General features: G+C 39.9%; 1 protein-coding gene across 1 annotated transcript in view; it reads right to left on the reverse strand.

Annotated features, from left to right (window-relative positions):
* Positions 1-14,514: 14,514 nt before the first annotated feature.
* The window catches only part of PTEN (phosphatase and tensin homolog), a 61,734-nt gene continuing 60,529 nt past the window's right edge, over positions 14,515-15,719 (reverse strand). Inside the window, exon 9 of the mRNA XM_034425942.3 lies at positions 14,515-15,332. Coding sequence (XP_034281833.1) covers positions 15,147-15,332 — 186 coding nt within the window. The 3' untranslated portion in view covers positions 14,515-15,146. The remainder of the gene's footprint in view (positions 15,333-15,719) is intronic.

The following is a 15,719-nucleotide window of genomic DNA, read 5'->3' on the forward strand; positions in this document are numbered from 1 at the left end:
AATGAACTAAAATGCGTGGCCATTTTGCACAGTGAAGCAGGCTTGACTGTTTCAGGATTGTAGTTTAAGAAAGGGTTCCTTGTGCCCATGCACAGGCAACAGGCGTGCATGGATGTAATAGATCAGGAGGCCTTGTTCACAAATAGCCAACGGTCTGAGGAGAACGCATTGCGCAGGAAAAACAGGAATCTGGCCATTACAGCGTATACCTGCTGCCAAATGTAAGATCTATTACATGAACCGTCGGCCGTGTCATTGAACAACACATTTACCATGGTTTATTATTCAGAATACAGAGTTGGGAGGGACCTTGAATTTCTTCTAGTCCAGGAGTGTCAAACTCAAGGCCCTCAGGCTGGATCCGGCCCACGGGGTGCTTAAATCTGGCCTATGGGACCGGCCTGGAAATAACAAAGGACTGGCCCACAGTGCTTCTGACAGCCAAAACAGGGAGTGGGCGTGTGTAGCCCACCTCACACCCTGTTTTGGCCAGCAAAGTGCTGGAGGCCATCCAGGTTGAAAATGGAGCACGGGGGGGGGGGGCAAGCACACACCCCAACCCGCTTTGGCCAGCAGGGTGCTGCAGGAAACCGTCCACGCTGAAAACGGGGCACGGGGTTCTGTGTGTGCCCCCCATGCCCTGTTTTGGCCGGCACGGTGCTGCAGGAGGCATCCGTCCCGTTTCTCCCTCCCCCCTCCCACTAGCCGGCCCACGGAGAACTACAATGCTGATCCGGTCTTTGACACCTGAAGAAATCCAGTTTGAAACTCCTGTTCTAGTCCAAACTCTGCTCAAGCAGGAGACCCTATATCAGTGTTTCTCAACCTTGGTAGCTTGAAGATGGGCGGACTTCAACTCCCAGAATCCCCCAGCCAGCGCTGCTGGCTGGGGGATTCTGGGAGTTGAAGTCCGCCCATCTTCAAGCTACCAAGGTTGAGAAAGGCTGCCCTATATCATTCCAGACAAATGGCTGTCCAGTGGAACCCTCAACAATTATCTTCTGAATGGTAATTTACATTATATGCTCATATATAAATCCATGCACAGATAATCTGACCCTTGAATGTTTAACCAAAATGCCATGAGAAATGCATCAGCTCTGCATAAATTGACCCTCAATATTTCTGTATGTCTTAATTTTCATAGTTGGCTTATCTGCAAGTGGTGCAGTTTCAGGGCTAACGCTGAAATATAATTTTATCATATTTTATTTATCCATATATTAAATTATTGTATTTTATTCCAATCTCATTTGAAATTGTATTTTATTCCAATTTCATTTTAATTCTATTTTATTCCAATTCCATTTTAAATTGTTTTTATAGGATTTTAATAATAATTGTGTTTGGAACTCTGCACTGTAATATCGCGCAATGGGCTAATCAATAAAGTAAACTAACTAACTAAGCTTACCATCATGGCCAGAATAGAAAATATTTCTTTGAAACATAATTGGACAGATTTCACAAGTGTATATACAAAACTTTTTATTTGCTTGTTTTTGGAAACCTTAATCCACCGAATTTAATTTGCATTGGAATTTCTGATTTTCATATGTCTATCTTGATGCATTTAAATTGGCACTAATCCATTGTTAATTAAAATCTATGATCTATTTCTATTTTTGGTCTACCCAGGAACCTATTGTGGTCCGCTGGCAGCCTGCAGGCAGTCGGACAATGAGAAGGCTGGGGAAGAACATGGGCCAGTCCTGGAGTCTGGGGAGGGCTTGGACGCGGGCTCTGCGTCAGAGGTAGAGAGAGGGGTCCAGGGCCATCTGGGAGTTATATGCTGCCTCTGGAGCTTCCAGAGTCAGACATCAGCGAAACAGAGGAACAGGGGGAGCCTGTTCCCAGTGTGTGCATGTGCAGAACTGCCAGAAGGCAAGAACAGTTAAAACAAAAGGGACGACTCAGGAGTAGGGCTTGGAGATGATTGCCTCCCCCACACAAGACATAAAGGAGGAGCAAAGACACGTGAGCCTTCGCAGGAAGCAACTTTGTTTGTTCTGGTCGGTTTAACTTCTGAAGCTCTGTTTCGATTCTGTGCTCCGTGTGGCCTTGCAAAGCTATGTGCCAATTAGGTCTTTGGCAGCGTGTCAAGCAGTGGTGGGTTGCCCCCGGTTCGCATCGGTTCTATAGAACCAGTAATAAAACCGGTGGGAGGCTCCGCCCACTGACCCCGATGTCATCAAAATGCTTCTGCGCATTTTATCCTATCAGGAATCATGGCAGAATTGAAACAAACCATAGATTCATCTATACTGAAAGGTTGTGGAGTGGATTTTTCCTTCTTTTTCACCTTTCCCTCAATTTATTTAATCAAAAGAACAGAAAAAGAAGAAAAAAGAGAAGTGGCTGAGTTTTTTCATGGGGGTGGTGATGAACTGTGTATAATTTTGGAGTACCTCTTTTAACTATGCAAGATTAAAACAAAAAAGGAAAAACCTTAGCAAAAACCCATTTACATTCCAATTACTGAATTAACAGCAAAAACTCCAGGTGGATAAATGTTGAGCCATCAGTTAGTTTTCTCCATTATGGGTTTATTGCATTTGTAAATTGACCGAGCCTTTGATCTACTGTGTCCTATTTGGTTTTGAGGCATTTGTTTTGTTTATTCATTTGTTTTCATCTTCCCTGGTCAAAAAGGCATTTTCCCACATATCCAAAACTCTGCCTCCAAGAAAAATTTACTTGCTGGCATTCATTTCAGGCAATGTTTGCTTGTGCCTCCACCCCGACCCCCCCCCAAACAGACTGATCCAGCATTAAACCTAATTTACAGTTTGTAACTCTAATAACTTCTCTAAAATAGCCACATACTTTGCTTAGCCTCCTTCTCAAATTACTGCTCTCAGCTTAAAGAAGCCAAACAAAATCTAAACATTTATGGAAAGTTTGCCGTACTTGAATTCCTTTGCTAGACAAGGAAGTTCACACAGCACTGAAGAAATGGAGAAAAATCTCTTCCAAGCAAAAAAGAAATAAACACTGGGGGCTGAATCACAGGATACAAGTCTGCTCCATAAATAGGGAAGATTCCTTCCCCTCTCCTTTCAACATTAAATTGTCCACCCTTTAATTTGGGAAGAGGTACAAATAAGACAAAGGGGAATTTTTGGCAAGATGCGTTGTCAACAATTCCCATCCCCCTTCCACACCATATTTATTTATATGAGCAAAAGAATATTAGAATACAGCTACCGGTAATAAAAATACTATTTCTGAAAACTTGAGACACAGACACGGTCAGAATGCATCAGCAGTTAATTAGCGGGGATACTAGCATGAGCTGGATCAGTTCACCCCTGCCAGCATGTTGCTTACTTCCTAAAGTATCATGAATCCAGGAAAAATGGGTTTTTTAAAAAAGCACTTAGTTTTCAAATCCTTGTTGCTTCCACTGTTGGAGGAAGGCATCAATCCACTGCTTGCTACAAGTGCACTTGGACATTTCTTCAAGGTTGCTTGTACGGTATTGATACCTCTCCTGACCTCTCTAATCTTCAGGAACTGGGCATCATAGCTTGCAAAAACTGGCCTTAGCTCCATGAAACTGCTCACTTTGCCACTTTGGGTGTTATACATATGTGAAGCAGCTGATAGCTATTTTAAAGAAATAAATCCCCAACAATGATCTTCTGAATGGTAATTTACAGTATATGCTCATATATAACAAGACCATGGATAATCTGACCCTTGAATGTTTAACCCAAATGCCATGAGAAATGCATCATCTCTGCAAAAATTGACCCTCAACATTTTTGTATGTTTAAATTTTTCATAGTTGGCTTATCTGTAGGTGGTACAGTTTCATATGACATTTGGGTTAAACATTCAAGGGTCTGCTTATCCATGGATGGGCTTATCCACAAGTATATATAAAATATATGGGAATTTTTAAAGCAAGTGTTACTGTATGTACTCGTGGGTAAGCTCATCCATGGATCCAGTTGTTGGGATGTATTCCGTTGCTGGGATGCATTTTGGCACCTATAATTCTCAGTTTATCTGCAGTTTATCTGTCATGTATGATAGTCCATACTAAAAGTATTAGTTCAATCAGAATAGAGATGGAAGGTACCTTGGAGGTCTTCTAGTCCAATCCTCCGGCTCAAGCAGGGGACCGCCTATACCCGTGATGGCGAACCTATGGCACACGTGCCACAGGTGGCACGCGGAGCCATATTTGTGGGCACGCAAGTGTTGCCCTAGCTCAGCTCCAGCGCATATGCGTGCGCTGGTCAGTTGAATTTCGGGCCTTCCGGGCCCACTGGAAGTCGGGAAACGAGCTGTTTCTGGCCTACAGAAGGCCTCTGGGGGGTGAGGGAGGCTGTTTTCACCCTCCCCAGGCTCCTAGAAAGCCTCTGGAGCCTGGGGAGGGCAAAAAAAGGGGCCTACCAGGCCCACCAGTAACCTTTTTGCCATCGTGTGCCAAAAGAGGGAGAGTGCGGGAGGGTTGCGTGTGCATGCGCAGGGGCAGGGCAGGTCATTGAATTATGGGTGTGGGCACTCACGCGCACAACCCCCCTGTGTTCCCCCCGCTTTTGGCACGCGACAGCAAAAAGGTTAGCCATCACTGGCCTATACCATTTCAGACAAATGGCTGTCCAATCTCTTCTTAAAAACCTCCAGTGATGAAGCATCCACAACTTCTGAAGGCAAGCTGTTCCACTGGTTAATTATTCTGGCTGTTAGGAAATTTCTCCTTAATTCCAGATTGCTTCTCTCCTTGATTAGTTTCCATCCATTGTTTTTTGTTTTGCCTTCTGGTGCTTTGGAAAATAAATTGACTCCCTCTTCTTTATGGCAGCACCTCAAATACTGGAATACAACTGTCATGTCACCCCTATCCTTCTTTTCTCTAGACTAGCCATACCCAGTTCTTGTAACTGTTCTTCATATGTTTTAGTCTCCAGGCCTTTAATCATCTTAGTTGTTCTTTTCTGCACTTTTTCCAAAGTCTCAGCATCTTTCTTTGTAATGTAATGACCAAAACTGGGTGCAGTATTCCAGGTGTAGCCTTACTAAGGTTTTATAAAGCAGAATTAACACTTCGCATGATTTTGATTCTGTGTCTTCTTTGCCATCTTCTTTCCTTAGTGGAGTAACTGTTTGATCCAGGGGAACAACAGTAAGCCTTGGAGAGGAGTAGAAACCAAATCTGATAGTTCCTTCATCAATATACTGATTTAGATCTATCTTTGACTGTTTGCACAAGAGATTAGTCTGGAGTAAAATAGAGTAAACTAGGCAGAGAATTAGCATTATTGTAAGAACTCGGACATGTTAGTGTGTGTGATCTATGAACTATCAAGACAGAATATTTGTTTCAGAATTACGTGTTATATATTATAATCCGTTAGCATGGTTTTAAGGTATTTTGTGAATCCAGTCACTTAGGGCCACAGAAATATAGGGAGTCAAGAGGAAAAGTCATCCTATTCATAAGAACAGTTTTGCCAACAAATCAGAGAGGCTTAGAGAGAATGATCTTTGGAGGTAGGGAAGTTTAATTTAGGAGCTGAGAAATTCATACTCTTTGGGCCTGTCGTACAATTGCCCAATTTGGAACAGAAATTCACAGGCTGCCAGCCTAATGTTGTAGAATTTGTTGCTTGTTAATATGTGAAATCAATCAACGTACCAGGAGTTATGAATACTTTACATATGGGACAAATTGTAGAACAGTAAAAGGCTTAATTAACAGTGGATTGTTGTTCTGTCCTCTTTGACTATATATGCATCCACGTTTTCTTGAGTTGGTTTATGACTCTGTATTTCATGTAACTTCATTTTCTTTATTCCCCCACGTCTATTACTATCTTGCAAATTTTAGATATTGCATCTGAGGATGGAGGAATTCTTCTTATAGTAGAGGGTTTTATTTTGCTGTAGTTTTCTTAAATTTAATTAAGGAAAAACAGCCCTGGTCCTTCTTGCAACTCTCTGTCCCTAACATTGCTCAGGAAAACATTTGTGGTCAACCAGGAAAAGAGGGCAGATGAAATTATTGGCACTATAGAGGACAGGTGAGCAGGCTGCATGGAGGAAGTGTTCAGTGCATGGGCCAGTGGTGGGTTGCTCCCCGTTCGGTCTGGTTCTATAGAACCGGTAGTTAAACTGGCGGGAGGCTCCGCCCTCCCGCCACGATGCCATCATGGGTGATCTGCGCATGTGCTCCCATTGCGAACCGGTAGTAAAGGTAAGTAGAACCCACCCTGATCTGTACTGTGGAACTGTGTTTCCTAAAAACCTAATGAATTTTTCCTTGAATTAGTTTCTTTCATTGATAGGAATATGCCAAAATGATATGAAAATCTGAAACAAAAAACTATCTAAAGTTTACTGCAGCCCCTGAATGTGATTGATTAAATATCCAAATGCATCTTTTTTCCAGCAACAAATTAATGGGTTATATTAATTGCTGGGGGGGGGGGTTGTATTCAAAATGTAAATTAGTTCCTGTAATGTGATAACATGAAGGATTGTGGCTCCCAAATAAATAAAAGACTTTTCAACTCTTTAAAGCAGGGGTGTCAAACTCAAGGCCCAGGGACCAGATCCGGCTCGAGGGGTTCTTAGATTTGGCCCACGGAGCCACTCTGGAAACAGTGAAGGACTGGCCTGCAGTGCCTCTGCCAGCGAAAATGGAGCTCGGGAAGACTGAGTGCAACCCTCCCAACTCCGTTTTCACTGGCAGAGGGTTGCAGGAGGCCATCGCAGCCGAAAATGGAGCTCACAAAGGATGTGGGCAGAATTCTCAACTCCATTTTCGCTGGCAGAGGGTTGCAGGAGGCCATCGCAGCTGAAAACGGAGCTTGGGAGCCCATTTTCACTGGCAAAGCGCTCGGGCCACCACAGCCCCCCCGACACGAGTGATGTCAATGCCCACGCCCACTCCAGCCTTCCAAGATCAACCACAACCCTGATGAGGCCCTCAATGAAATCCAGTTTGACACCTCTGCTTTAAAGGTTGTTTTGAGACACTTACTAGTTTTTATGCATGTGTTTTTCAATTTATAAAACAGCTTGAAGTTAAAAGGTCAAGTAATTTGCCATAATGTGATTGCTACAAAGTTGGATGCACTTACTTGTTTTCAAGTAAATATGATTTGAAGCACTTTGGTTTTCCTTTATTTGAACATTTTTTTCTTTAGCAGAGGGCCCGATGGGGGAGAGACCAACCTAGAAATTTAAGACTGCAAATAACCCTAGAGCAGGGTCAAACTCGCGACCCGTGGGCCAAGGTGTCATGTGTTGGCCACGACCACACCTGGTTTAGCGAAGGGAGAAAAAGTCCTGATGTCACATGATGCCACCGTGACAATGCAAGTTTGACACCCTGCCCTAGAGGGTTAATTTCCTACTTAGTTTTGAGTGTATAATGAAGTCTATGAACTTAGATGGGATTTTTTTAATAAAAACAACTTCCAACCTCCAAGAAATATTACCTCATAACATGAAATTAATGGAGTTCAAAGTTTATCAAAAGATAAACTGGGTAAGTATATATGTCAGTAACATCTGTAGTTTATATATTCCCAGTATTGAAGTTTTAATGTTTAGTAATGGTGACTATTCATTTTTATTTGGTTAAAATGACAGGGAACTGACAAAATGTAAAGATGAAAAGAGATTGTAGAGGTGAGAGCAAGAGGGGAGGGAGAGAAATTAAAGAGAGATTAAAACTGTTGATAGAATATGTAAAACGTGGCAAAAAAATATCATTTTGGGGAATATACAATGCAGACCCACAGAAATAGTGTAAGAAACAACAAAATAAAGATGTAAAGGAAAGGAAACACAGCTAAACCTAGTTTATACCAATAATATTCACTCCGGCTATTTCTATCCTTGGAAACCATTCTTGCTTTCACATCTGTGCAGCTTCATTCGTCGCCTTATCTTTTAAAATAGCAATAGCAATAAGACTTATATACCGCTTCATAGTGCTTTATGGCCCTCAAAGCTGGCTGAGGAATTCTGGGAGTTGAAGTCCACAAGTCTTAAAGTTGCCAAGGTTGGAGATCCCAGCTTAAGAGGACAAACCTTCAGTCGGGTAATGTACTAAGACAGAATGACAGCTCCCTTTTTAAACTGAGACAAAGAATGCTAAGACGTTAATTATTAGCATATGAATAGCAGTGACAAAGAAAATTCAGACCGACGTTAACAGCAGCAGAATAACACCATTTACAGAATCCAGTTCAAAATTTTTGATTTCTCAAATAAAGTTCAGTAAGTAGCTTTGATGGTGCATTTAATTCAACTTTGGTATTAAAATAACTGCATTTATTCAAGAGAGAGGAAATGATTATTTTAGATGTCAGACAAAGATTTGCATATTTTTAAATAATATGATGGAAAACAAAAATAAGGAAGCTCTAAATGTTCTGAACTATCTGCTCACAATAAAATGGGGATGTGGAAGATCCTTCCCGTTCGTGCACATACTTTCGTGCACTTCCCATTCGTGCACTTATCTTGACTGGCAAGGAAAATAAACCATTAAAAGTTTCAATAGGGAAATGTGGACTTGACAGTGGTTATAGGTACAGCCCAAAGGTGGGTTTCAGCAGGTTCTGACCAGTTCTGGAGAACCGGTAGCAGAACTTTTGTGTAGTTCAGACAACCGGTAGTAAAAATTCTGACTGGCCCCGCCCGCATCTATTCTCTGCCTCCCAAGTCCCAGCTGATTGGGAGGAAATGGGGATTTTGCAGTAACCTTCCCCTGGATTGGGGAGGGAATGGAGATTTTACAGTATCCTTCCCCTGCCACGCCCACAGAACTGGTAGTAAAAAAATTTGAAACCCACCACTGGTACAGCCTGATGTGGACAGTGGTAAGATTTCAATCAAATTCATCTCTCTTCAAAATCACCTTGGCTTCCTGAAATTTTTTTTTTAATTTCAGTCAAACATTTTTATGTTTGAAGGTTTGCTATATTGCCACTTTCTAAAATTATCAATCCACTCATCTTCATCATCCTATTTTCTTTTGAGGTAAGCAATATTATACAATGTGGCGGGGGGGAGGGGGAAAGCAAGAAAAAAAGGAAGCCAAAGAAATTATAGTAGGAGAGAAAGGTGAGGCATGGGGGAAATATAGATTTACTGTATGCCCATTAATTATACTTCAATGGAACGATCCCTGCAAACCATTCTTGCTCCTCCTATAACCATTCACCACTTCTTACACTGCTTGTTGTTTCTTAAACCTCTCATACACTTTTGAGGATCTCAGCCAATCCATCCAAAAGCATTTTTCCTCGGTCTTCACTCATTCGGTCTTCGTATATTTGTAGTACAATCTGAATCCAATTCAAACTTTCTACATGAACCACTTCAGTGTTAATTGGCGAGTTTGACACCCTTGCTATAGAGGGTATGCCTCTATTGACATAGCCAGCTCTCATTTCCACAGAAGGAAGTGCGCAGAATTGTTTCTTTCAATCATCATTCCTCACACACACACAGAATTATAGTACCCATTATCTTCCCACTGGCATTTGCATCTGTTAAAATTTCTGCATCCATTTTTCTCACCTCTCGTAAGCATTCAAGAGAGCCAGTTGAGGTCTAAGGTACTGGAGTGATAGAAAGTTAAGAGTTCTAGTACTGACTAGAAGTCAGCTGGGTGTCTTTGGGCCAATCACTTTCTTACAGCCCTAGGAAAAAGACAATGGCAAATATCTATGGAGATTCTCAGTCATCCAGGTCATGATTGTCCCAAAGGTACTTCAAGAGGCAAATGGACTTTCTGGTTTTTCTTTGAAGACGTTTCGCTTCTCATCCAAGAAGCTTCTAATAATCAAGTCAGAATTGAAGAAGCTTCTTGGATGAGCAGGGAAACGTCTTTGAGGAAAAACAAAGTCCAGTCGCCTTTTGAAAAAAGGACCTTTGGGACAAGGAAATTGCTTGTCCATATACTTGCCAGGAATCGCGTCTTAGTAGAAAGCAGGAAAAAAGCATTCAACCAAATTCATTTACATACTCTAGTGGTTTTTTTGGTCACTTTTGTGTATAACTTGCAACTTTTTGTTCCATTTTCCTTGACCAATACTACCTTCATCTTCCAGCTGATTTTCAGATTCACATCCCATCTAAATCATTTAGGTTCTCAGACCACGAAACTGCAGTGTCAGCATACAAAAGGATGTCCACGTTCATGTGCCCAATAAATCCTTTTAGCATCACCACCATCATTCCTTAACCATTTTTCCAGAATACATAAAACAATTAAAACGTTTTTTCCCCCCTTTTGGTGTTGGAGTAAACTATTCATTCAGTATTTTATTTATTCTGCTTGTTTTGCGAAATTTTATCATATAGTATTTTTAGCAAGACACCTTCTCTAGCCACAAAATATTTCATAATTCAAGCCTATTGAATTTACCAGTTTTTTTTTCTTCAAATCAACCAATGTACAATAAGATTTCTTTCTCAGATTCATACTTTTCACTGTAAAAGTAAACATTGGTGACTAGCATGCCTAGGTGCAGTTACTAGCAGAAACCCTAAGTACTAGTAGTCCTCGACTTACAGCAGTGACCGTTCAAAGTTATAACAGCACTGAAAAAAGTGATTATGACCATCTTTCACACTTACAGCTGTTGTGGCATTCCCATGGTCACATGCTCAAAAGTCAGACATCTGGCAACTGACTTATATTTATGGAAATTAGTGTCCTGGGTCACTAATTATGCGACCCTCTTATAAGCAGAATCAATGGGTAAACCAGATTCACTTAACCGTGTTACTTATTTAAGAACTGCAGTGATTCACTTAGCAATAGAAATTTTGGGCTCCACTGTGGTCGTAAGTTGAGGATTACCTGTACGTCTTGGTTGAAATGTGTAAGATTTAAGGAGTGCTTGCATTTCCACTGCTGCTGCTCCAAAATGGGAAGGAAGAACAGTGATGTGACATTTAATATTTGGAAACAAGTACAGCATAAAAGAACATTTTGTGCAGAATTCGGTATATCACTCAAGAATGGTGCTAACAAATCCAGATCACCTCAACATTCAAACTTGCATGTATTTAACATGGCCAAACATATAATAAACCTGAACAATTATTATAGTTTTAAACAAAATTCTTATATTGGCTTCTAGAAAAGCCATGCATATTTATGTTAACCTTGTAAAAGACTTTGGGGCTGTTTCCAAAGATATTAACATTAAAAATGCTTCTATTGTATTTGATTCTTGCATGGAACAAAATTATTCACTAAAATTGCTTATGTCTAGCGGTGATAAAAGATTTGAATGCTGCAGGATTAAACCCATCCAGATCGAATACATTCAAGCTAACATCTCATCATGAAAACAAAACGATAAAGACATTTGATATACATTCAAATTGTAATTATTTAAGTGCTCTAGTTTGGAAGGGAAATAAAACAGCCACTTTACAACCCAATCAGAGTAATGGGTTATTTAGTATCCATCTTCTTTAGCTTTTCTTGACCTCAGGCAGATTTTTCAAACTTGCGACTATGGTTAACTTTGAATTGAAAAAAATACCTATCTTTTTTAAAACATGTTTTCACACGCAACCTTTTAATGTAGGGATATGTGCAACATTCTCCCAAAGGTTTTGGACTTCAGATCCCATCAGCTCCAGCTAGTCCAAAGACAATAAATGTGAGAACACTGTAGGTGAAAATATATACGGAGGGCATCATGTTACTTGTTCTTGTCTTAATGCAAAGGCTGTAACATAGTGCTATATCCACACTAATGCACTCAAAATCAAGAAGGATCCCAAACGTGAAAAGTTAACAGTCACATTCATAATGGAAAAACTCTATAAATGTTGCAGGGAAGTGTTATCTTTAAAATCCAGTGAAAAAAAATAGCAAAATCCCACCAATTCAAGGAATTTGAAATTTGGCGTTTTTTTTAAAAGGTGCTTATTATGACTCACATAACTTTAGAGAAACGTAAGCATTTTATTCAATATACTTCCATATATTTATTTTATTTTTTATTTATATATTTAAACAATTTATATGGCCGCCCATCTCACAAAAGTGACTTAATACACCCAACACAGTGACAAGAATGAAACTTTTAATCAGTTTTAAGTGGAGTTTTAACACTAAGATAAAGGGCTGTTAACACAATAACAAACGGACATCTGATTCATATGAGACATTAACCTGTACATGTCATTTTCTTGTTGTGTGCATAGCATTACACACAGAGCCACTGTTGCACAGCACAATAGTATCTGAAGAGGCTGAATCAGAATAAGGCTGCTTAAATAGATTTTTTTTTCTTTAAAGTGTGTGTGTGTGTGTGTGTGTGTGTGTGTGTATGTGTGTGTTCTATATGAAAACAGACTGAGAATTTTGAACTGGCAGAATAAAGAGGCAGCTCTACTCAAGCACTGCAATTAAAGCCTCTGTTCAGTGCGCAGTTCCACCCCTTCCATCTGCATGCATGACACATCTGAACAGTTATTTTAAAAAAAAGGTAAACGAGGCACTTTGTGGCAACCACAGGCATCGTTAACATATTGCACGTTGCTAGAATTTAAACATGGAACTGTACACTGGCACCCTAAAACTTACTCCTTTCCTTTCTTCCTTCCCTTAAAGCTGAAAGAAATTGGTGCTGCATATAAACGACCTTTCAGTGCCACAGCAAGAAAAATCCTTGGTGCTAATTTACACAACTGCCCTTTAACGATTGTGACAAAACTATTGGAAGTTTAGACTACAGATGAGGAGGGATGGCACAGGGCCTAACAGTAAGCTCCTGTCAAAATGCCTTCAAGTAATAATTTTAGACATGTAAGCTACTGTACATCCGAGAATTTTAAGCACACAGTCCAGAAACTCAAGAAATTACCAAAGGAGAATGCATTTTCACGCCAATGATGACTACTGTTATAAATAAAAAGTTTGAATTAGGACTCAAACCTTTCAGTCAGAGGAATTCTTGCCATGTTCTATGGGATGGTAGCTGAAATTAACTATAGGAGAGTATGCATAATATATGTGTTATACATACATACATATATATATGTATATATAAATAATGACATTTTCCTTTCCAATGACTATACCATAAAAACATAAGCAAGGCTTCTCAGAACTACTGACACATTCAAAATCCAAAACCCTTACTCAGACCTTCACACTCCAAAGGAAAAACAACAGTGCAAAAAGCCATTCAACAATTTCCAATCTGGAGCTCCCTGCCAAATAGCAGAACTGTACAAGACATTGAACACTGTCAACATCCAAAATATTCTTAAAGCGCGACTTTTTTTTTTTTTTTTAAGGTAGCTAATGTCGCCAGCAAAATTGTCGAATGAAAGCCAAGTTCAACGCAGTTCCCTGGACAAAAGCCAGAGGTAATTCTGAAGTTGCCTCTTGCCAATCAAATCTCCATCTTCTGTAGTGCAGAACTGGATCAACTTTTTGGAAGCCTGAACATTAGCGGTGTTTTTTTTTTTTAAAAAAAAAGTTTACATAATGGATGAAAGCTATGATTTTGTGCAGCTACATGCAAGCTCTACTAAAAATCAGTATAAAATTATAGGCACAGAACTACACACAGGATTAGGAAAGATAACAAAATTCACCAATGAATGTTGAAGGAGCACATTTGCTCCTTTGTCCAGTATTCAGCCTGAGTTTTGCCTTGACTAGTTGCCACTACAATCTTGTTATTAATGCTAATGGACTGGCACAATGGGTTTCAAATTTGTTTACTCAAGTGGGATAATTAATAATGAATATGTTAACCAATAAGCAAGCAGGTTTTTACACACACAAAAAAAATCAAAATGGAAATTCCATATGTTTTGAAAGACAAAGGGGAGGTGGGGTGTTTGTTGGTGTTTTTTTTTTAGACATAATATTGCTCTGACATTTATCATCCAAAGCTTGGAAATGGCAATTATAACACACAAAACAATTTTATAAGCCCATCTCTGCTAGATAACCATCACATTGGTATGATTAAGTTATTATTGTAGCCCTCTGCAGGCAATTAGACTGCAACATGCAAACAGATGCACTCAAATTATCCCAAGGGTGAGGGTGCACAGGTAAGCATCACCCATAACATTCCCATGCCTACATCAGGAAGATTTGCAGGTGGTGTTGGGTTCACCTGGAGACACCTGCAACTCAAGGACTCCAGCCTTATCAAGCTTTCCAAACATTGAACAGTAAACTACATTCTTTGCAGCACTTGCAACTCCCTACGTATCTTAGTGACTACAGGTGTATGTGGAATTCTGCAGAGCAGCTAGGTGTGCAGGGATGTGGGGTGGAGCCTGCATACCCCTTCACCCCCTTTAACTGACATGTATGCAAGCTGAAAAACTAGTTTGTTTCATGTAAAACCATTTTTTTTATCCCTTCATTTATAGAGCTTTTACGATGCCATTGAAGGTTCATTCCTGTTCCCCTCCAGCTGCCTTTTCTAGCACCATTATGCTTAAAAAAATAAAATAAAATGCACAAACAAGCAGTGACAGCGGCAATTCCTCAAATGTCCAGGATTTATTACTGTAGCATGCGAAAGAGGTGCATGTAAGCTAGAAATGATACACAGTCCAGGGTCCAGCACAGAACATTCCTTTCTCAGCTTCTCCTTCCACACTCCTATCCATGGTACATGCATTTGAATGTAGTAAAACCCAGTAACTTCTCTGAGCCAACTGCAGACTTATCTGTTGCCACAAAAGTGCAAAGAAAGGGGCAGGATGTGAACCTGTGTATTAGAAAGAGCTTTACAGGAACTTCAGTTGGTGACAGAACACAAAAGGAAGATTCCTACGTATACACATCAGATCTGTCTCCACTTTTATAAAACTGGAATCAAATGGGAAAGTGCCATTTTTTGTGTATTCCTAATTGAAATTTCAATGTCCTCTTGACACCAAAAGGTATATACATAACATAGCTACGTAACCTTTTTTTTTTCTTTTTTTCAATGGGAGAAGTGTCAAGCCAAAGGCTTCATAGGGCAAAATGAGATTGGTCAGGTAAAGAACTGTTCCTACAACAGATAATTCTGACACAATGTCCTATTGCCATTTCAAAAGGTCCATAATTCAGTTTATTCAAGTTTTCTTCTTTGTGGTATTTTTTCCCAAATTAAAAAAAAAAAAAATCAGACTTTAGTAATCTGCGTATGCTGATCTTCATCAAAAGGTTCATTCTCTGGATCAGAGTCAGTGGTGTCAGAATATCTATAGTGATCAGGTTCATTATCACTAACATCCGGTGTTACTGAAGTTGAGCTGCTAGCTTCTGGGTTTGATGGCTCTTCTACTGTTTTTGTGAAAAATAACTTCACCTAGAAAAAAAGCAGGAGAACAAATTAGTATATATGTGCTTAAAAGAACTACTGTCTGGCCCATAAAAAGCAAATGAAACTTTTGATGCAATACAAATATATATTTAATTAAGTACAAACTAAAATGTTCACTCTAATACTTCACAAAAAGCAACGGAAACTGGGAAAGCAGCATCAATTATGACAAAGACCGTATTGATTTAAATATTCCCATTAATTTCAAGGTGCACATTTATTTTCTGTGCACTTTGTGGCTCAGACGTTTGGCCAGAACAGACCTGCATTTGGCCAATTGAAGCCCCAAACATCTTCCTTGTTCTGGGCTCCAGTCGAGTCAAATCTGGAGACATCTTACAAAGTGTGTACAGTAATACTGATGCACCTTTT

The sequence above is a fragment of the Pantherophis guttatus genome, chromosome 6, assembly GCF_059756535.1.
Source record: "Pantherophis guttatus breed Tessera chromosome 6, ASM5975653v1, whole genome shotgun sequence".
In the NCBI taxonomy this organism is placed as follows: domain Eukaryota; kingdom Metazoa; phylum Chordata; class Lepidosauria; order Squamata; family Colubridae; genus Pantherophis; species Pantherophis guttatus.